The sequence below is a fragment of the Giraffa tippelskirchi genome, chromosome 2, assembly GCF_054371585.1.
Source record: "Giraffa tippelskirchi isolate mGirTip1 chromosome 2, T2T-mGirTip1v1.2.pri, whole genome shotgun sequence".
In the NCBI taxonomy this organism is placed as follows: domain Eukaryota; kingdom Metazoa; phylum Chordata; class Mammalia; order Artiodactyla; family Giraffidae; genus Giraffa; species Giraffa tippelskirchi.
Window position 1 is genome coordinate 191195400 of NC_137276.1, and position 24386 is coordinate 191219785.

Sequence of the window (24386 nt, forward strand, 5' to 3'; positions counted from 1 at the left end):
ATAGACACTACATAGTAATGTGAAAATAAGTTGCTTTTACATTTTTGCTTTGATTATAGGTAAGAAACTACCATAAGTATAAAAAATGGCATGTATTTTTGTTGGAATAATATACAGAAACTTAAATATAACATTTAAAGTTATAAAATGCCACTTACAGAGGTTAACAACTAAATTGAGAGCAGAGGTGGGTGTCTAAGGAAGCTAAATCTTTATTTATGATAAGAGGAAGTCAATAGACAATGTCTAAAGTAAAAATGGATATGGAAGTAATCATGAGAATTACAAAAACAGGATGAGTTAATAAGTACTGCCTCAGATGAATAGGGCTTGGGGTTAAAATGGAGAGTCTAGAGGAAGAATGGAATCCTTGTGCTTTTCATTATAAGCCTTGCTATTTAAAAAAAAAAAAACAACTGATATATGCAAGCCACTTTGGTTTTGAAACTAAACATTTTGATTATTGCTTTAGTGTTAAACAGCATGGAGTAAAAATAAAAGGTGTCACTGTTCGCCAGCACTATGAACATTTGTTCCATCAATCAACAAAGGAATTTTAACAGGCTAATACATCGAATATAAGATAACAAGTCACATTTGTTTTATTCAAATTTACTTTTTAAAAAATGTAACTCCCCCTTTTTAAAGATGACAATCACTTCAGTTTTACTTTATAACTTTATAACAAACAGAATGATGTTCTGGTTGCCAAACAAAATAAATATTAATGTTAATATAGACTACAGGCCTCTTTTATTGAAGAGTCTTAATATATTTGGACAGAAACTTCATTTGTTCTCTTAGCCAGGTATTGGCTTCTGCAATAATTGGACCCACTGCCCAACAAGGAGCTGAATAAAGCTTTTTTAACTTTACTTACAACTTTATGAGGCAAGATGTTGCGGCCTACTCTTGAAAAGAATTTGCTTTTCACTTTCCTTTCACTCTCCTGGTCATGCACAGTTAGAAGGTGGGCACTGCATTTTGTGGGTTTGCTTCCCATTCTGCAGGGTTCTATACTGCAAATAATCTCTCTATGTATCAGGTCATTTCTTGCGTTCATAGCAAGTATAGTTAATGGTATAAAAAATGTTACTTAGTATGTCAAGAGTATTCCTCTTTCTGTAGAAGTCAAATAACATCTAAATACAATGTAAATACCCAGAACACTCTCTAAAACTGCGGATTCAGATTGCATTCACAAACAAGAGACAAAGAACAACAACAAAAATGGCCCACTTTCATTCTTGGCTTGACTGTTACTGGATTCTTCCATATTGATCTCAACAGGCCAAATTTTCTCTTAAATATTCCTGTATTCCCATATTCTGTATCTTAGTCATTCTGATTAGAACGTGATTTTTTTTTTTTTCCTGTGTGTCTTACTGAATGTCCCTGCCTTCTTACTAGTTTCTCTGCTGCTAATCGCTGTTTACTAAAACCCTCCCTCTACAAGACATCAGAATAATCATTTTAATTGCAAGTCTGTGTAATTCTTCCAACACGCTTTAGTTGCTCTCCAGTCTCTTGAGGATGAAGTCATCTCTTGAGTCAATCTTCTTTGATTCCTCATTTTAATCTGTCTGTTTTCTCTGAGAGGCTCATGCACCCTTATCATGCTATCATCACAACATTCAACCCTAGGCTTGTATAAGGTTGATTGCTATCTTGGCCCCCTCATCCCAGTCCTACACTAGACTATAACATTTGATGATAAAATTAATCTAATGTATGAATAAATAACTTCATCATTTTTACATTTTATAAATTCCATATACATTCATTAAAGTGTATGCAGCCCCTTCCACATGACAAGTATTGTTTAAATGGATGAGGACATAGAAGTGAGTGAGAGAGACAAAGAGGAAGACAGATAATGGGGAAAAAACGAACAGAACAAACACATCAGTTGGTAATAACTGCTGCAAACAAAAGGCAGAGTAAAGGCAAAAGGGAGTGTGTGAAGAAAGCTGCTACTTTAAAAATGTCCTTAGAAGTTCAACACCCATTCATGATAAAAACTTATCAAAGTGGGTATAGTGGGAACATACCTCAAAACAATAAAAGTTATTTAAAGACAAACCCACAGCCAATATAATACTCAATGGTGAAAAGTTCAAAGCCTTTCCACTAAAGTTTGGAACAAGACAAGGATGCTCACTCTCACCTCTTCTATTCAACACAGCATTGGAAGTCCTAGCCACAACAATCGGATAAGAAATAAAAGGTATCCAAATTAGAAGGGAAGAGGTAAAACTTTCATTATATGAAGATGATGTGATACTATATACAGAAAATCTCAATGACTCCACACAAAAACTACTAAAACTGATAAATGAATTCAGCAAAGTAGCAGGATACAAGATTTACATATAGAAATTGGTTGTATTTCTTTATACCAACAATGAAATAACAGAAAAGGAAGGTTAAAAAAGTATCTTTTAAAATCACAATCCAAAAAATAAAATACTTAGGAATAAACTACACCAAGGAAGTGAAAGACTTATACACTGAGAACTATAAAACATTTATAAAGGAAACTGAAGATGATTCAAAGAGATAGAAAGTTATCCCATGCTGTTGGATTGGAAGAATTAATATCGGTAAAATGGCCATACTACCCAAAGCAATCTACAGATTTAATGTGATATCTATCAAATTATGGATGGCCTTTTTCACAATATTAGAGCAACTAATCCTAAAATTCATATGGAACCATAAAAGACCCAGAATTGCGGAAGCCATACTGAAGAAAAAGAACAAAGCAGGAGGTATAACCATTCCAGACTTCTGATAATACTACAAAGCAATAATAATAAAAACTACAAGACAATAATAATTAAAACAGCATCATACTGACACAGAGACACACATACAGATCAATGAAACAAAATAGCCAAAAAATAAACCCACACATCTATGGCCCAATTCATCTTTGACAAAAGAGGCAAGAATATACACCAGTAAAAAGACAGTCTCTTCAACAAAGTGGTGTTGGGGAAGTTGGACAGCTGCATGAAAATCAATGAAGTTTGAACACACCCTCTCACCATATACAAAAATAAACTCAAAATGGATTAAAGCTTTAAACATAAGACATGACACCATAAAAACTCCTAGAAGAGAATATAGGCAAACATTCTCTGACATAAATCACCAATGTTTTCTTACGTCAGCTCCCCCCCACCCCAAGGCTATAGAAATAAAAGCAAAAATAAACAAATGGGACCTAATTTACAAGTTTTACACAACAAAGGAAATGGTAAACACACACACACACACACACACACACACACACAAAGAAAGAAAAGCTACAGAATAGGAGTAAATATTTGCAAATGATGCAACTGACAAGGGCTTAATTTCCCAAATATACAAACAGCTCATATGACTCAACAACAAGGAAACCAAAACAGCCCAATTAAAAAATGGGCAGAAGACCTAAAGAGACATTTCTCCAAAGAAGTACAGATGGCCAATAGACACATGAAAAGATGCCCAATATAGCTAATTATGAGAGAAACACAAATCAAAACTACAGTGAGGTACCACCTCAGGTTGGTCAGAATGGCCATCATTTAAAAAAGCCTACAAATAACAAAAGCTGGAGAGAACTGGAGAAAAGGGAACTCTTCTATACTGTTGGAGGGAATGTAAGTTGGTTCAGCCACTATGGAAAATAGTATGGATATTGCTCAGAAAACTAAAAATAGAATTATCATATGATTAAGCAATCTCACTCCTGGGCACATATCCAGGCAAACTATAATTCAAAAAGATACATGCACTTCTATGTTCACAGAAGCACTATTCACAATAGTTAAGACATGGAAACTACCTAAATGACCATTGATAACTGAATGGATAAGAAAGATGTAGTACATATATATAATGGAGTACTACTCAGACATAAAAAGAATGAAATGCCATGCCCAGCAACATGGATGCAATTAGAGATTGGTTAGGTGAAGTAATTGAAGCAAGTCAGAAAAAGAAAGACAAATATCATATGATATCACTTATATGTGAAATCTAAAATATGACACAAATTAAGCAGAAACAGAATCAAGAGTAGAGAATAGACTGGTGGTTGCCAATGGGAAGGGTGGTGGGAGAGGGATGGATTCAGAGTTTGGGATTAGTAGATGCAAACTGGTATATATAAAATGGATAAACAACAAGTTCCTACTGTAGAGCACAGGGAACTGTATTCAACCTCCTGGGATAAACTATAATGGAAAGGAATACAAAAAAAGAATGTATGTAAAGCCCAGTCACTTTGCTATACGGCAGTAATTAACACAACACTGTAAATCAACTATGAATATTTTTCAACTAAAAACACAAACAAACAAAAACAAGACAGAATGTCCTTAGAGTTTTCTCTGATAAAGTAATAATGCCCTGGGGTTGAAGGAAGTGAGGGAATGAAAAAGGAGTCATGGTGTTACTCAATGGGTCACCAAGTACAAAGGTGTTGAGATGGGAGTCCATGTGACATGTTTGAAAAAGAGGAAGGAAGCCACTAGTTCTAAAGAGTAGTAAGCAAGGGAGATTCTGTGGGAGATGAGGTTGAAGAGAGAGTTTTACCCTGAGTCAGGAAGTGATTAGAAGGGACTTGCCTGGTGGTACCATGGTTAAGAATCCACCTGCCAATGTAGGGGACACGGGTTCGATTCCTGGTCTGAGAAGATCCCATATGCCTCAGAGCAACTAAGCCACTGAACCACAACTACTGAGCCCACGTACCCTAACTACCGAAGCCCAGGCCTAGAGCCTGCACACCACAAGAAAGAGCAGAGCAGCCCCTACTAGTCACAACTAGAGAAAGCCTGAATGCAGCAACCAAGACTGAGAGGAGCAAAAAAGAAAAAAAAAGTGATTAGAGGGTTTTGAGCAGACACAAGCTGGTTAACAGTCCAAGGGCTCTTCAAGAGCTGTGGGGAGAAAACACACTACAGGAGGGCTAAGGTGGGAGAAGGAGGCCAGGAGAGATGTTGGTGGGATGGGCAAGGGCTAGAGTTGTGAAGCTTTAAAAGATGGCTGAAATCGGTGATACGTTTAGAGACAGAGCTGATAGGGTCTGCTGAAAGATTGGTGGGGCATGTAAGAAACGTGAATCATGCTTTAAATGAGGGAAATCTGTGATCGCACCTTAGAGAATGACTTCATGACAATAGTTAATATCCATACCAATGTTAGTCCCACTAAGGCACTCGGTTTTTTGGTGGATTAATGCACAAAGAGCTAGGTGGTGGTAGTAGTGACAACCCACTCTACCCCTACAGATCATGAACATTTATCAGCCGCTAGGATGCAGTGTTCACATCAGGAAGTTGGGAAGTGATTGCTGATAAAAGATCAACAGAAGGCAGAAATACAAGCAAGAAACAGCCAAATTCACCTAAGACAGGTGGAAACTGTGGTAATGCAGGATAGTTTAAGAAATAGCAATTGCTCAAGTGTTGGAAGAAGATACCTTCTGGAGGAAGTGTAGATTCATAAAAAGTTACTTATAATAAAGTAGTGGTTAATAAGAATATAGGTGCTGAAACCAGAATACTCTGGTGTTAATTTTGACCAAATAATTTAATCTGTCTTAATTTCCTTGTCTGTAAAATTGACTTTTTATCAATCTTGTCATAGCATTAGGAGGACTGAAAGATGATAATACAAGTAAAGCTTATCTCAAGCTTATAAACTTTAATACCTCTTGCTTATTATTATTATTACCAAAGAGAGACTACCTTTCTTGATAGGATGAAGGAAGGGAGTTAAACATGATAGATTCTGGCAGGAACAAAACATCAAAGGTTTCCATTTAAACAAAGAACTGCATTAGACCACCTTGAAGCCCGTGTGCTTCAAGTTCTAAACAATCCTTACATAACACGTTTTCTCATCCTGTGAGTTTATTTATTTCATCATGAAAGCAATAAATAAGGAACTGTAAAGATCATAAATACCTGCCTTGCTGCTGTTTCCATCTTTCAAAAATCATCAGGAACTGTTACTTTGATTTAGTTCTGAATAAAGCCCTTTGAACTTGGGAAAAACTGATCATTTTAATTTTAAGATACATAATAGCCTAGGAAAATGTCTTGTCCATGATTGTAGATGTTAAACTTCAGAGTGGCAGTTTAAAAAAAATGTCCACGGGTTGTACAAATTCATGATTGGAGATCTTATAAAGAATGAGGGATCAGTACCTTTAAGATGCAGAATTCCAGCAATACAAACACAATTATCTATCCCAATAAAGAAAAAAATTAGAACGTATACTAACTCATTGCTACACAGGGAGCTCTGAGCTCACACAGCTAAATTTTGATGCACAACAACTTGGGGATAACGTTGGAAAGGACAAGTTTACTGGCTCATCTAACTGAGATGAAGAAGGGCCTGGAGAATTTAGGAAAATTCACCTGTATAAACATAATGAAATTTAATAGGAGTATTTATAAAGTGGTACTATGAGAAAACATACACAAGTCTGGATAGATAATATATATGGTTTATATACATATATAGTGTAGGCGTATAAATAAAATACAGCCTTGCACTCAGCATCATAAAGTCAATTGGACAAGTACAGAAACAGGCCTGGCTTAAAAGCAACTCATTTGAGAAAGACCACTGGGGATAAGCTGGTGGTAAACTGTTCCAGTGCCAGCAGTGTCTGGCAGATGTTCAAAAAGCAAATGCAAACCCAGGCTGCATTAATTGAGGCCCAGCAGGAAAGGTGCTAGCCCTGGTCTCTGTGCTGATTAGAAAATATTTGGAATATTAGGCTCAATTCTGAAAAGATTTAGAGAAAAACTCTAGTTCTCCAGAGGAAGGTTATCAGAATGATGAAGTATCCAGAAGTCATGTCAGACAGAAATGGTTGAAAGGTTTAGGCAATTTAGGCAGGAAAAGGATGATTCATGAGGTTCACATATGTTGTCTTCAAATCTTTGAAGGGTCACGGAGCAGAATTGAAGAAGGCTTAGGTTTACTGTGTATAAGTTAAATTTTGCAGAACAAGTACCAGTTGATAGTGTTATAAGTTTACATACAGGGCTATAAGGAAGCATACTCACAAAGATTCTCCATTTATTGGAACTGCTCCTAAAGGAACAGTCTTCTTGGTAAGGTAGTGAAGACTTTCATTGGCAGTGTTCTGATAAAGGGTGGATGGTCAATTAGAATTTATTTTATCTCATTTGCTTCTCATAACAACCATGAATTAGAAAGGCATTTTATGTTTATTTTTATTAGTTGCCCAATAAAAGCAAAAAAAATTCTCTTTTCTTTAATTGTTATACACTTTCTAAGTCATAAAAGAAGGCTGAGCGATGAAGAACTGATGCTTTTGAACTGTGGTGCTGGAGAAGAATCTTGAGAGTCTTGTGGACTGCACGGAGATTAAATCAGTCGATCCTAAAGGAAATAAATCCTGAATATTCATTGGAAGGACTGATTCTGAAAATGAAGCTCCAATACTTTGGCCACCTGATGTAAAGAGCCAACTCATTGGAAAAGACCCTGACTCTGGGAAAGACGGAGATCAGGAGGAGAAGGGGGCAACAGAGGATGAGATGGTTGGATGGCATCATCAACTCAATGGACATGAGTTTGAACAAAGTCCAGGTGATAGTGAAGGATAGGGAAGCCTGGCATGCTGCAGTCCATGGGGTCACAAAGAGTCAGACACATAACTGAGTGACTGAACAACAACAAATTTCTCAAACAAGTACTATGATGAGGCAACTTGTAAGATTAGGAAATGTACTGATATATGTAAAACAGCACATGTACACTCAATGGCCCCCAAAATAAGATCTAGTGTTGAAATATAAGTAACATAAAATTATCTTAAAGTTGATTAACATTGATAATCAACCTAAGCTCCTAGATGTGTGAAGAATAAATTAATGACTAATTTACGATGATTTTACATTAAGATATTAAAATAAATTTCTTTTGTTAAACTCATTTCATCTTATGGCTTATTAAGTTTAAATAAAAAATAAGCATATATGTAATAATTATAGCCTCACGAGAAGTAGGAAAAATTAAATTTTGAGTTCTTTAAAAAGCAAAAAGAAAATCATTTGTTGATTTGGGCAAAGTTCTTACTGTACTAACAAAAATGAAAGTTTATTTTTAATTACTGATTTTAAACAAACTCCAAATATCATGGCTTTCATTCAAGGTACCTAAGGCATTGGATTCTGAATTGTTCATGAGCAGATATTTATATCATAATTTATTTAGAGAGTTGGGCATAGAGTGTCATTCTTCTTATCCTTATCAATTGAATATAAAAACTATATTTTTTGACTTAATATTCATGTTTCCATCCTTTTATTGAATATATATAGTATGACAAGTCCTCCATATGTGTTATCTCTAATCCTTACATTAATTCTGCAAGATAGCTATTATTATTATGCAACTATTTTGTAGACGAAGAAAGAAAATTTCTGAGGATCAGTAAACTGCAAAAGGTCACTGAATGAATTAGCAGCAAAGCTGAGATTTAAGCCTGTATCTGCCTGACATCAGTGTCTTTTTTATTCATATCATACTGTTTAGGGAGAATGGATTGTAGAATAAAAATCCATATATTATGGCAAAACAAGAAAAATTTAAACAAAAATTATTTTCTGCCCTTTTTGACCTCCTCTCTCACACCACTGTGTACTGTGTTTTTGCATTATCAGCCAGACCTCCCTCATGGGCAGAAATACCTGCTCAACCATTAACAGCGACATTCTCCTAGCACAAACAAGACAGCTCTTCAAAAGATAACATTTCTTCTTCATCTTGTAAGCACATGACCCACCATGATGTCTCTTAGATCTGGATTATACAAAATATCAATAATATGTAATTTTATGTACAGCCCTCAAAAAACTTATATAACTGTTCCTTGACTTCTAACAGGTAGAATAATTTTCAGCACTTTCTGAGATGCTTGTCCCATGCTATAATCCTCAAATTTGGCTCAAATAAAATTTTCCATTTATTTCTTAGATCGACTGATTTAATTTTTTGTCCATAGTGTAAAGCCCATCTTTCATTTCATTATTTGATTTAGAAAACTATGAAATTTTTGAGTAAAAGGCACAAAAGTCTTGCCGGAATCTGTTGTTGATCCTACTTTCAGTCTACTGGTTGGGCAAAGGCGTTTCCAAGAACAAAAAGGAAAATGAATCTGACCTCTCACAAATTCTTTAAGTTGAAAGAAAAGGAGAAAATCTGTATCTGATAAGATCATCTCATTTAAATATAGAGGAAATGAGAAATAAATTCAAGTTCCTTTTTGCAAAAAGTGAGTTGTAAAACCAAAGCTGGCATACTGCCTACATTTCTCATTATAAAGGATGTACTATGGCTGTAGAAGAGAAACAAAAACAGAAAAGGGGATGAGAGAATTTAAAATTTATGAGTTTTAATCTAAAAATAATAGATTTTTGGTTAGTGAGGCGGCTGGCTGGGGAATGCCAGAGGAATTAAGAAAGGCATATACAGTAAGCAGTGTGCCTTGCATATTATTATGTGTGACTATGAGCTAAAATAGGAATGACAATATATTAGGATGAAAAAATGCACTGATTTGACATTCACTTTTTATATTCTTCTTGTTGTCCCTTTGACTTTCTTTTACCTGTAGATGACTGTTGAGAAAGCAACAGTTAAAACTTCCTGACTTTTCAAGGAAAAGAAAAAATATGGTGACAGTAAGCCAGGAGAAGAGAAAGCTGATAGAGCAGGCAGTAATGAGTTTTGTATAGATAAAGGGATATAATATGAATGACAGGGAGAGATTATGCATTTCCACTGAGACTAGGGAAAAAGGGAAAGCGAGAGATTGTGCATTTCCATTGAGACTAGGGAAAGGGGGAAAGTCAAATATAAGAAGGGTGCCCTATGGACTTAGAGACACAAGAATGATTTTTTTCAATGAAATAATGTTTCAAAATTATAGATACTCTGTAAGTGTTTCATAGAATGGTTTCAGTACTGCCCTGAAAAAGGAAGCCTTTCAATGACCTTTTTCAGCTCATGATTCAAATTTTGATTACTAGTTTTCTCATTATCTCTCAAGATATGTGTAAAATAATGATTCTACCCTAATCTGACTTGGCACTTTTAACTTGGGAATTTCTGTTTTACAGTCCTCTGCCCACAGTATTTCATTTTATGATGCAGAAAGTCAAAGGAGATAGATGATCTTGATAGTCTCCTATGCAACAGAGCTACTCACTTCATTTAAATGGAAATGTGCATTTTCATGGAAATTCAAGCCTGTATTGATGAACAAAGATAAGTTGCCACTATTAAATATAATAGTGATATAAAAAAGTGTTCTAGAAAACATATTTTTAAAAATAGTAAAATTTACACTGATAGGAAAAACGTTTTTTTAAGAATATATGCATATAGCAATATGTACAGCCTAGAAATAGGATAAATTAAATTTTCTAAAATCTGTCACATAGTATTTGAATGGTTATAAAGTTGAAAACTCAGGACAAAGGTTGTAAACGGCAGGGTGGATACATATGCCTTTGATAAGCATAGCGACTTAATATGAATAAACTAATTAGCATAGTGCCTTTTTATAAGTAGATATTAGTCATGTAATAAACATTTTTCAATAGACCTGTTAAGAAATGTCATGGGTTAGGTGTGGTGTTATTTTCCATGCTCTTTTCTGTCTTAAAATTTTAATGTGACTATTTTGGGGTTCACTTTTTAATAACACATTTAAGAAATACTTAATGATTATACATGGGGTTCCCTGGTGGTTCAGACAGTAAAGAGTCTGCCTTCAATGCGGAGACCCGGGTTTGATCCCTGGGTCAGGAAGATCTGCTGGGGAAGGAAATGGCAATCCACTCCAGTATTCTTGCCTGGGAAATCCCATGGATGAAGGAGCCTGGCAGACTATAGTCCATGGGGTCGCAAAGAGTAGGACAGGACTGAGTGACTTCACTTTCACTTTTAATGATAATACATAGTTTCTCCCAACTAGAAACCTGCAAAGCATTCTTAACAATTTCTTTGCCAAAAAACATGCAGGCCATGCAGATTTTTCCTCAGCAATGACTTGTGAATCTAGGTATCCTTCTCACTGCTACTCTCAGTGGCTCCATGGACCTGATATTAATATCTTTCACCTGACAATTGCCAAGATCTGATATCTCACCTCTCTTTCCCATCCTCCCCACAACACTCCCCTCTCTATAGAATCTCCATTTCCCCTTCAGTCACTTAATTTACACTTCCAAGGGGAATAGGGATACCTAATGCACACAGATAAGGAGGAAATGGAATCTGAGAAGAAACAAATAGGTGGTGAAAAAATACAGAATATGAAACAACCAGAGGAAAGTATTTACAGTAAAATGTTGGGCAAGTAACGAGTTGTGCAATTATATTCCTGAGGCTCAGGGCAGGTCGTCCCAGAATGTGCCACTCTGGCAATATGGAGTATTTTGAACTGAAGATAATCAAGGCCCAACAGACTGAAGGAGACCTTTATACTATTCCCTTTACTGCCTCAGACCACTTAGATGGAGGGCCTGGTCCAGAAGAGAGCTAACACAAAGATAACTACAAAGACTAAGGGCTAGTTTTCTAAACTTTCAGGGGAGCAGGAGCAGGGCCTAGAGATCAAGTTCCTCTGTAAGGCTTGGCAAATGTTTGCTTACTGAATGTCTGCTCCTTCTATCCTCTATGAATCGTCTTCCTTCCTTTGAAACCCCAAGCTCCATCCCCTTCTTCTTAGCTCAAAATGACATACAAGCTTCAGTTGCCTGCCTGTCAGGGGGAGCCTCTCCTTATCCTCTGTGGGGTTTTTGCAGTACACAATTAGATTTATTTTCTCCCATTAACCTATCTTATGCCAATTTAATTAACAGACCAGCCAAAGACTCCAGAAGGATAGAGGAAAACTTTTCCTCCCTTACAATGTCATGAATGTTAGAAAACTATTAATTCCTTAGATTGATGATGATGAAAGTCACTCAGTCGTGTCTGACTCTTTGCGACCCCATGTTCTATACAGTCCATGGAATTCTCCAGGCCAGAATACTGGAGTGGGTAGCCTTTCCCTTCTCCAAGGGATCTTCCCAAACCAGGGATCGAATCCAGGTCTTCCGCATTGCAGGCAGATTCTTTACCAGGTGAGCCACCAGGGAAGCCCAAGAATACTGGAGTGGGTAGCCTATCCCTGCTCCAGTGGGTCTTCCTGACCCAGGAATCAAACTGGGGTCTCCTGCATTGTGGGCTTTTTCCATACTGCTGCTGTGGGAAGTGCCCACATATTCATTAGACTTTCCCAAGTAAATAGAGTTTTAGGAATATGACTTAATGAGGTTAACTAAAAGAGGGAAGTTATAACACAACAGCTTTTTCTCATACAGCATTTTTATTTTTATGATTCTTCTGAAGATAGACAGTAAAAGATCACTTAGCATATTGTTTGAAAGTTGAAATAGTTGAAGATGAATAAATATAAGAGACACTGATGTTAACTCTATATATTTATACTTCTTTCTTTGCCAAATGGAAAGAATCCCATTGTGACTTGTAGAGTTCAGACAGGTTAGGGAGATCATGACATTAAAATAGTCTCTTTAATAGTTACTGCTTGCTTTGGCAGTATCTGTCATATTTTTATAGGATAAAATTATATTTTGGTTAAAACCCCAACAATAAACAAAAACTGAATGCATCTGTTTTGCAAACTAAGGAATGTCACCAGCACTAGCCATCTGGCTCTACAAGGATTGAGTCATAAGCCACTGCAGCCACTGACCTTTAATATACCCTAAGAGGATTTCAGGGTAGAGATCAGGAATGAGGCACTCTGTGCTCTGGGAAAACTAGCAGAACAAGACTTCAGATAGTTACTTTTTTGGAAAAATTTTTTATGAACCTGGATTCTTTATCTTCCCAAACTTAGAAAAGCACTAAAACCATTAACTAAGATAATTGTGCCTCATGACTGGCAGCTACCTTCTAGGGAGATAGGCCATGTGTGCCTGGTTGGAGGTACCCCATTTGTCAAATCCCTTTTCATAACAGTTTCTCAGAGCTACTGAGAGGCTGTCTTCCAGGCTACAGTTCTTAATAAGACAATGAATGAACTCAATTCATAGTTTCTAAATTGTGAGTTATTTTTTTTTTTTTTTTAGTTGACAGTTTACACCTCAGATACTTGATGTTCATCTCTCAACATTATGATTTCAGACATTGGTGCTTAATCTATGCACAAAAGCTTATAAAAAATAATTCTCCTGAATCTACATGAGTATGGAATAATACCAAATAAAAGGTCATACGACTTTTTCTCAGGGGCCAGAGGAAGAAAGTCAAATATAGGGTTTAATGGAATCACTCAACCTCCTTTTCTTTTTTTTTTTTCTATTCCTCTGCTATCTTAAGGAAATGAACTCCCAAACTAAATGGGTATAATCAGTCACTCTTTTCAATTATGCTTTTAATGCCTATTGATACACTTTATGTTGGGCAGAAGAGAATAGAGAATCTGGTTGCATTCCAGGTTCTTAATCTTTCTGATAAGACAGCCTCTATGGCTATAAAGCATTAAGATTTAAGTGTACAGGACCCTTGTGTCAGCTTTCAGAGTGAGAACAGGCCTTGGAGGAGCTATAACCCATGAGGCAATGGGAGTGAAATGACATAAGAAAGGGCTCTCTTCAAATATTCCTGGAGTTGTCAGTACAGTGCTAGCTCCTGTGTACCTGGGCAACAGTCAGCTTCTTGGGTGTAGTCACCCAGAACTTTGAGTTTAGAAGGGTCCTGCTGTTTGTTGAATGCTCTACTGCCACTGTCTTGAAATTCTTAATAGTCTTTTAACAAAGAACTCTACATTCGTTAGGGCAGGGAAGCCTGGAGTGCTGCAGTCCATGGGGTTGCAGAGAGTAGAACACAACTGAGTAACTGAACAACAACAACAAATACATTTGTTGTTTGCACTGGTCCCTGCAAATTATGTAGCCAGTCCTTCTGGTGAAGAAGAGTTTTGAAATAAAGAAAGCCTTTTGCCCTTTGCAAAGACACAATAGCCAGCTGGAATGGGATGCTATGTTCTCTCTAAAGGATTACACAGATACCCAGCATCTAGAGGAGACTGACATCCTCCTTCAGGATCCAGTCTTTCTTCTCTATTTAGTAGCACATTCTGCTCTCCCTTTTAGCTGCATGTGTGGCTACCCAGTCAGAGATTATATTTCCAGACTCTCTTGCTTTTAGGTGTATCCATGTGATTGTATTTGGACTATTGATTCCTGTTTGCTATTTCCAGGTTATTACCTTAAAGACAAAGCTAATCATCCTAAAGGCAAAGCCAAAGAGCTCAAACGCCTTCCTTTTCCTTCTCAGAGATCAGAAGGTAGCTGCGCTGGTGGTCAGCCTTTACCATTCAGAGGAGGATAACATGCTAGGGGAAGGCAGAGCAAAAAGTAGGAGGAACTCTGGTCCTTTCAAGACCTCCTAAATGACAGCTACCCTGACAGCACAGATTACTCATCTTGCCCTTTGGACAAGGACTTGAAAGAGGAACACATTTTTATTCTGAGGTCTCTTTGTTATATTGGCTTGGCCTATACCCTAAATGTACAGAAGAAATTCTTGGGGGCTGATTCATAATAAATTTGCATTTATCTAGAATAACTGAATAATATAGTGTTCTGAGCATTTGAATATTCTACATAGGGATAATTATTAGTTTGCATTAAAGGGATATAAAACTATATTGAACCAAATTTTATACTCAGTAAGACTCGGAACACTTCTGGATCTTGCAGAGCCTCAAAGTCATCACTGTGAATACTAATTATAGTATACTTCTGTAGATGCTGGGGAGTAAACAAATCTACAGTAACCTATGAAAAAACTCCTGAAGTTATATTTACAAAATAAATTCCTGAATACCTCTAGTTTCATTGCAATTTATCTCGATAATGAAAGGATGACTACAGGATGTTAAAAATAAGTTTGTGAATCTTCTCATTGTTTGGAAACTGAATTTGGGAACTTGTAATACTTTTTAAAACAATAACATCATATATGCAAGATAATTTTACTTTGCATTAAGTTTTTTTCCACTGACTAAAACTGCTACGATTTAAAATATTATGTTGAGAAACCAGTTACAAAACCATCAAGGAATCATAATTTCAAAAGTGTAGACTTGAAGTTTACCTGCCCCAATGACTCTCTCAATGCGTATTCTTGACGGATCAATCTCCTTTGCAAATTCATGAATTGCTAGGGATGGGTCTTCATATGTATCTGGATCTATGTAAGTTTTAATTCCTGGGAAGCGTACTGCAACAGAATAAAAGACTGAATTAGTTTAAGAGTATTCTAGCAAATCACACATCCTGTGAATAGTTAAAATGAGGAGTGACATACTCAAGTAGTCATTGTTTTTCTTAAATTGAAGTATAAATGACTCACAATATTATGTTAGTTTCAGGTGTACAATATAGTGATACAATATTTTTATACATTATAAAATGATCACAACAATAAGTCAAATTACCATCAGCCACCATACAAACCTATTAAAATTGTATGGACTACTGTCCCTGTACTGTATATTACATACCCATGATTTATTTAATAAATGAGTGTTTGTATATCTTAATCTCCCTCACTTATTTCACTCATCCCCTCATTCTCCTCCCATCTGGTTTCACCCGTTTGTTTCCTGTATTTATGAGTTTGTTTCTGTTTGTTATGCTAGTCCATTTGTTTTGTGTTTTAGATTTCACATATAAATGAAATCATATGGTCTTTCTGTCTGCCCTATTTTCCTTCATATAATACACTCTACATCCATTCATTTTGTCACAAGAGGCAAGATTTTATTCCTCTTTATAGCCAAGTAGTATTACATTATACATATATATCTATCACAACTTTTTTATTCACTCACCTATAGATGGGTGAATAAAGACGACTCTTAGGCCACTTCCAAATGATAGTTATTGTAAATGATACTGCTTTGAGCCCAAGAGTGCACACATTTTCCAATTTAGTGTTTTTGTTTTCTTCAGAAAAATATCCAGAATTGGAATTGTTGGATTGTATGTATTTCTATTTTTAATTTTTTGAGGAACCTCCATACTGTTTTCCATAGTGTCTGCACCAGTTTACCCTCCTGCCCATAGTACATGAGAGTTTCCTCTTCTCTATATCCTTGCCCACACTTATACTTTGTTGTCTTTTTGATAATAAACATTCTGACATGTATGAGGTGATATCTCATTGTGGGTTTGATTTTCATTTCCTTATGATTAGTGAAGCTGAACATCTCTACATGTGTCAAACACCTATCTGTATGCCTTCTTTATAAAAATGTCTATTCAGCTCCTCCGCTCATTTTTAATCAAGTTGTTAGGCATTATTATTAATAACTTAAATTCAATTATCTTTTATAACTATTATCTTTTATAATTTGGTGCCCCCCATGCCACCTCATTAGCTACTTGGAATCAAACTTTTGTTTGTATAACTGTTGATATAAAATGACCTGGTGGTTTCAAAGAGAGTGAGCTGACAAATTCCATAAGACACATTTTCATTATACTTCTTTAAAAAGTTTAATCAGCTCACTTAGCCCCTCAGTTCAGTTCAGTTACTCAGTCGTGTCCGACTCTTCGCAACCCCATGGACTGCAGCATGCCAGGCCTCACTGTCACCAACTCCCGGAGTTTACCCAAACTCATGAACATTGAGTCGGTGATGCCATCCAACCATCTCATTCTCTGTCGTCCCCTTCTCCACCTGTCTTCAATGTTTCCCAGCATCAGGGTCTTTCAAATGTCAGCTCTTCGCATCTAGTGGCCAAAGTATTGGAGTTTCAGCTTCAACATCAGTCCTTCCAATGAATATTCAGGACTTATCTCCTTTAGGATGGACTGGCTGGATCTCCTTGCAGTCCAAGGGACTCTCAAGAGTCTTCTCCAACACCACAGTTCAAAAACATCACTTCTTCAGCTCTCAGCTTTCTTTATACTCCAACTCTCACATCCATACATGACTACTGGAAAAACCTTAGCCTTGACTAGACGGAACTTTGTTGGCAAAGTAACATTTCTGCTTTTTAATATGCTGTCTAGGTTGGCCATAACTTTCCTTCCGAGGAATAAGTGTCTTTTAATTTCATGACTACAGTCAACATCTGCAGTGATTTTGGAGCTCTCCCCAAAAAAGTCAGACACTGTTTCACTGTTTCCCCATCTATTTGCCATGAAGTGATGGGACTAGATGCCATGATCTTAGTTTTCTGAATGTTGAGCCTTAAGACAACTCTTTCACTCTCCTCTTTTGCTTTCATCAAGAGGCTCTTTAGCTCTTCTTCACTTTCTGCCATAAGCGTGATGTCATCTGCATATCTGAGGTTATTGATATTTCTCCCGGCAATCTTGATTCCAGCTTGTGCTTCTTCCAGCCCAGCATTTCCTGATGTACTCTGCATATAAGTTAAATAAGCAGGGTGACAATATACAGCTTTGACGTACTCCTTTTCCTATTTGGAACCAGTCTGTTGTTCCATGTCCAGTTCTAACTATTGCTTCCTGACCTGCATACAGGTTTCTCAAGAGGCAGGTCAGGTGGTCTGGTATTCCCATCTCTTTCAGAATTTTCCACAGTTTATTATGATCCACATAGTCAAAGGCTTTGGCGTAGTCAGTAAAGCAGAGGTAGATGTTTTTCTGGAACTCTCTTGCTTTTTCGATGATCCAGCGGATGTTGGCAATTTGATCTCTGGTTCCTCTGCCTTTTCTAAAACCAGTTTGAACATCTGGAAGTTTCCGGTTTATGTATTGCTGAGCCTGGCTTGGAGAATTTTGAGCATTACTTTACTAGCATGTGAGGTGAATGCAATTGTGCAGTAGTTTGAACATTCTTTGGCATTGTCTTTGTTTGGTATTGGAATGAAAACTGACCTTTTCCAGCCCATACAGTTGAAGTGATAAATAGATTTAAGGGACTAGATCTGATCGACAGCGTGCTTGATGAACTATGGACGGAGGTTCATGATATTGTACAGGAGACAGGGAGCAAGACCATCCACAAGAAAATGAAATGCAAAATAGCTGCCTAAGGAGGCCTACAAATAGCTGTGAAAAGAAGAGAAACCAAAAGCAAAGGAGAAAAGGAAAGATATATCCATTTGAATGCAGAGTTCCAAAGAATAGCAAGCAGAGATAAGAAAGCCTTCCTCAGTGATCAATGCAAAGAAATAGAGGAAAACAATAGATTGGGAGAGACTAGAGATCTCTTCAAGAAAATTAGAGATACCAAGGGAACATTTCATGCAAAGATGTGCTCAATAAAGGACAGAAATGGTATGGACTCAACAGAAGCAGAAGATATTAAGAAGAGGTGGCAAGAATACACAGAAGAACTGTACAAAAAAGATCTTCATGACCCAGATAATCACGATGGTGTGATCACTCACGTAGAGCCAGACATCCTGGAATGTGAAGTCAAGTGGGCCTTAGGAAGCATCACTACGAACAAAGCTAGTGGAGGTGATGGAATTCCAGTTGAGCTATTTCATATCCTAAAAGATGATGCAGTGAAAGTGCTGCACTTACCCACTAGCGCCCATATATTTTACTTTTAATGTAGCTCCAGACATGGGAAAAACAAAACATGAACCTTCTCCCCAAACAAATATGCCCCTGAGAGTCCCTCAAAAGGAACTGTGGTTTTGGAGAAGACTCTTGAGAGTCCCTTGGACTGCAAGGAGATCAAACCAGTCCATCTTAAAGGAAATCATCCCTGAACATTCTTGAAAGGACTGATGCTGAAGCTGAAGTTCCAATACTTGGGCCACCTGATGCGAAGGACTGACTCACTAGAAAAGACCCTGATGCTGGGGAAGACTGAAGGCAGGAGGAGAAGGGGACGACAGAGGATGAGATGATTGGATGGCATCACCAACGCAATGGACATGAGTTTGAGTAAACTCCGGGAGTTGGTGATAGACAGGGAAGCCTGGCGTGCTTCAGTCCATGGGGTTGCAAAGAGTCGGACATGACTGAGCATCTGAACTGAACTATGATTCCCTCCTGGCCTTTTGTACTATTAAGGTACTAAGTTTTCCTGAACTCATGTCCTATTCCTGTGGCCTCTCCCCCTTCAGATACTCTTAAGCAGTAAAGCACAGACTCCATGGCACAGCAACAGGGAGGACCACTACACTACTTATCACAGATCTTTCCTGTGATCTGGTAGTTGCTTCTATGGCCAAATTACACATTTTCCTGGAAAGTACCCACTATCCATCCTGGAGGTAGGGGTAAGAATCAAAGGCCTAAATCCAGTCACTGACGGTACAGGTACTCCTCTTTCTGTGGTGGGGGTGAGGGTACTCAGCCCATGGCAGTTAGGAAGATGGATAGGGGTGGCTGGAAAACTTGGATGTCTGGGTACATATTAATTTGCAACTTCTATGTGAAGTCACAGACTCCAGTAGATATTTCTCGGCTTTGCTCACTAGTTTCTGCTTTCCACTTCAGACAGTTAGCTCCTAGAGGACAGGAGATCATTTCTTAGAGTACATCTTTACACATTTCTTTAGCTATGGTTTTATAGGCAATGATCACACAGTCAACCTTTACTGAATACAGATTAGTAGGGGTTAAAAGATCAGTGCTATATTTATTGCATATAAATTATACTCGGTTTTTTTTGCTTTTTAGATTTTAAAGTCATACAACACCCTGAGTTAAGCATTGTCCAGGTCTTAGAAACATGTTCTTGCAAGAAAAACCACAAGCAAACAAAAGGTGATAAAATGAGTTTAGAGAAGGTGATGAAAAGCTCATTAGTAGTAATTTGCTTCATGAGTTTTTCCATGCCTGTTCTTTCATTATTTTTTGCCTCTGGTCTGCTAGTAATAGATAAGCACCAATGAGAAGATCAGCACTTCCCAAAATCGTACCAGTAAAGCATATTTCTAGAAAGACTTGACTGATTCTGAAATGTTATGCTTTTCTTGACTTCTCAAACTCAAGAATTTGACTTTAGATTGGAGGAAATGAGAACAGATAATTTGTACTTCTAGTTCATACTCTTAATGATATTTTTGTAACTTAGTAGGAGTTGTGATTTCAGACTGAGTACTCTAAGTTCAAATCCAGTGGCTACTACTAGATGATTAGATCTATACAGTCATGTTGATAACATTACTTTATGCACAGATAACATATGCCATTTATTAACTTATGCATAGTTTTAACAATTCAACCATTTGATAATTTAAAGTGATACACATATCTACAGAATAAACTGATTGGTTAGTATCACTTTTTTTTCCTTGTATACACAATATATGTAGCATAGCAAAAAACCCAAACTTAGTTTCAATTTTGAATATCTTGTTACTACTGATTTGTGTCTTCTTAAAACATCTATTTGTTATCTCTCTTCTATCTTCTCGGCTTCCTCAGGTTATTTTCATTGCTTCTTGCTGGAATCATCTGGTTCAGTTTATACTAAGATGCTAGTTGGAAAACAGGTAAAAACAGATGCTCAGGAGCAACTTTTTCTTCTGCAGTTCAATAGTAAATGTTCTGCAGTGAATCTTTCAGTTTAAGTCACTGGACCAAGTGTCTAGATCCAGGTTTCTGCATCTGTCTATATTATTTTCGGAGAAGGCAATGGCACCCCACTCCAGTACTCTTGCCTGGAAAATCCCATGGACGGAGGAGCCTGGTAGGCTACCGTCCATGGGGTTGCTAAGAGTCGGACACGACTGAGCGACTTCACTTTCACTTTTCCCTTTCATGCACTGGAGAAGGAAATGGCAACCCACTCCAGTATTCTTGCCTGGAGAATCCCAGGGATGGCGGAGCCTGGTAGGCTGCCGTCTATGGGGTCGCACAGAGTCGCACACGACTGAAGCGACTTAGCAGCAGCAGCAGCATATTATTTTCGGCCCATCCCATGACTGGTATCAGCTGTCTCAGTTCTCCCTTCCCTGGCAGGGCAGTGAGCCTCAAACTCTTTGTGTGAAAAAAACACATAGGAGAGTTTGCTAAAAATGCTTATCTCTTAGCTCTACTCTGGACCTTCTGAGTCTGAACATAGCTGGGTAAGGGTGAAAACTTTGATGGCAGCTAGTCCTCAGACTCTGCTCAGAGAAGTCGTGTGAATCTTAGAAAGAGCCCTAAAGCAACCCTCTAGTTTGTAATTTTCTCACTTAAATCCTTTCCATTCTCTAAAGGGTAATATGGGTTGAAAAGTCCCTTACTACTTAAGCTCAATTTGAAATAGAAGATGAGTTTAAATAGTTAAACAACTTGCCTCACATGTTATCTCTATACTATGATTAATTAGAGAACATCCCTTTCTTGTTAATTCAGTGTCTCACGACAGAGAAACTGCCTTGACAAAGTAGTTTGCAATTTGGAGGTGGAGGTGGAGGTGGGCGTTGGGAGTGGTGGTGGTGGTGGGGCAATTATCAAACCAACTATAGTGGTAATTATAGCTTACTTCAGAAGAGATCCTTCAAATGAATATAACCTTGTTGTCAGCTCAAGGATTTCATACATATTCTAAGAGTCAAAGAGCTGATTTTCTAGTGTTAATGAATTTTAAATTGATTTGTTGTATGTTAAACGACAGTGCCTACAAGAAGCAACAAGAATCCCTTACTATTTCTACAGCTAATGATCCACTAAATAAAACCAACTAATGTTTTGGAGCCATTGTGAGTGGTAAATAACTAGATATAATCAGTCATCTTATATTTTTAGCATATTCAGTTGTGTTTCCCAGCAAGCAGGATTAGGAAAAAGGTAATATCATATAATGAGAAGCAGGTGCAATTTTCACCTGAAAACCTAGAAACCAGATGAAAAGTCTCAATGCTGAAAGGTTGGAACTGAATTTCTTTGGCTTTCTCAACTCATGGATACATGTTTAAAATGAACTCTTGAAAACCATGGAAGAAAGTCAATGAACTACTTACAATGCCCATTCTGTAAGTCCTTTCTTCTCTTCTCTTCTGACTTCATTTTGGCCTTTATGTACCATTGACACCTTTATAAGAAGTAAACAGAATCTTATTTTAGGAATTATGCTGGATAAGAACCAATATCAATTAAAATACTCCTCACTCATAGGCAAAAATTCTTATCATAATGATAGCTTTTAAAAACATCTTTATAGAAAATACTCCATAGAAGTTTCTTTTTAATATATCAATAGTAGCTCCAGAGAAAATGATGGGAGGCTTAGAAAATATTTAATAACAAGCAGTGACAATCATGTCTTTCCTTATATGGCCTCTAACAGCTATAGTTGATGAATAGCTTTAAAAGTTACAATGGAAAATTTGTTCTTGCTTCAGAAACTTAGACAACTGTATTCCAGTTTCAGTGGTGAACAGCGTGTTTCTTTCTTTTTTTTTAATTGGAAGTGGTAAAAGTGTGTTTTGTTTTCTCTCTCAGAAAAATCATGTCCTAAAGAATGGGGGCAGGAACTTATCTCCTATGACTTCTTTAACATGAAAAATTCATCAACATCCATATTATCTGACAGTTCATCAAACTGCTAATTCCAAATGGTTAAACAGAATACATCTGTGGTGCACAATCCAATCTTTCAATGTGAATTTGGCTTCAGATCCTATGACAAATTGCATATTTATTCAAATGTCTTAAAATGTTCATAGAATAATTTCCAGTGAATGCTTCCCTAGCAAAGTGCCTAAGTCATGCTTCAGAATGAATGTTTTATCTTATGTAATGAACTTTTTTAAAAATATAGACAGTTAAGGCAGTTTCTGATGTTATACAAATTGGCAAACATAGAAATTGTACTAAATTATTTTCAACTTTCAGTTTTTGTCATTATTAAATCTTTTTTTCAAATGGTATTCAAATTCTGTCTCAGGAATCCCAAATAAATATAACAGTCGCGCCTATCTCTCAGGTTTACTAGGCCAATCTTATTTAGCCTACAATGACTGTAAGGTCTTCTTTTAAGTTTGTCATATTTATGTATTAAGGCAGTATTTTCTGATCTTTTAATGAAATACTTTTCTACATGTATATTTAAATAATTTGCTGAAATACTCTGAAGCAATAAGGCCTTAACTCATATTCTACAAATACATAAAATATAACTTAAAATTGAACTAATTATGCTACATATTGAATAACTATAAATAAAATATAATTTGAGTGAACTTCCATAATGAATTTAGATGCATTCTTTAAAACTGATGATAAATGTGACACTGCTGTTTAAATGCAGTCTGAGATACTATTAGCTGCAAGAGTGATGATTTGCCATAAAAAACTGTGTAAAAATATTACACCTAAGGTTTAGGTGTAAGAAGCACTTTGACCAGCTGGTTGGGATTCAATTCTAGGTCTTTTGCTACATTAAATTTATTGTCATTTAAAATTCTCATCCATATTACACTTAAGCAGAAAAATATTTTAACTTGATTACATAACCAAATTAATGCAATTCTAACATCAATATGTTCAGTATTTAATGGATAAAAATTTTTCTATAATATTAAGTTTATAAAGCACTTTTATATAAATTGTTCAGTTTCTCTGTTGAACTACTTTTTTTCCAAGCAAAATCCATTTAATGATATAATTTGATTGTAGTAAAGGAAAAACTCAGAAGTCACTTATTGAATAGGATTTTATCATACATTGTTTTCAAAGTGTTTTTCTCAGGTCTTCAGTTGCTTTCAGGTTCAGGGACCTGTTGCCAGACAAAGGTGCACTTGTCAAGAGTGGAATCTGCCCTGACTTATTTTTCTCACAGGTACAGTTCTTTAAGCTTAAAAGCCCTGACCACACAGTGTATAAGAAGAATGGCTCTCCACAAACCCTGGAAATATTCTGGTACAATTCAGTTACCTGCCAGTGATTAAGAAGAAGAGAGTAAGAATGACGAGAAGAGTGAATCCTCCCACTGCTGCGGTGGCTATCACAAGAATCTGCCCCTGTTCCGCTGCCATGTCAGAAGCTGAAACACAGATAAGGTATTAACATTCCCCTGGGTGACCTTTCACTACCAAATGTTTTACAACTTACTCTATTCCTGAAAATACAGTAATAAATACCAAAAAATTCCACCAAACTTGCTTTTTATTTGACACATAAGATGCAGATCCAAAATGAGAGCTGAAGATTGAAGTCTTAATCTACCCATAACCCTTTCTCTTTTTACAAAAATACTAAGAAAGCAGATGGGTTCTTAGTACCCCTCATTTTAAGATTAAGTAGATTTTGCATAATTAAATAAGCAGATGAACTAAAGGATTTTGTTTATGTAATTGCTGTTTCTTCGAACACGTTTGCCAACTGTTG

General features: G+C 36.7%; 1 protein-coding gene across 2 annotated transcripts in view; it reads right to left on the reverse strand.

The window, feature by feature from the left end:
• EPHA6 (EPH receptor A6) overlaps positions 1 to 24386 on the reverse strand; it is a 946574-nt gene that overhangs the window by 277055 nt on the left and 645133 nt on the right. For both annotated transcript variants that reach the window (XM_081572572.1, XM_081572573.1), the window contains 3 exons: positions 23934 to 24042; positions 22019 to 22089; positions 15226 to 15351 (listed from right to left, as the gene is read on the reverse strand). In XM_081572572.1, the coding sequence (XP_081428698.1) occupies positions 15226 to 15351; positions 22019 to 22089; positions 23934 to 24042 (306 nt within the window). The remainder of the gene's footprint in view (positions 1 to 15225; positions 15352 to 22018; positions 22090 to 23933; positions 24043 to 24386) is intronic.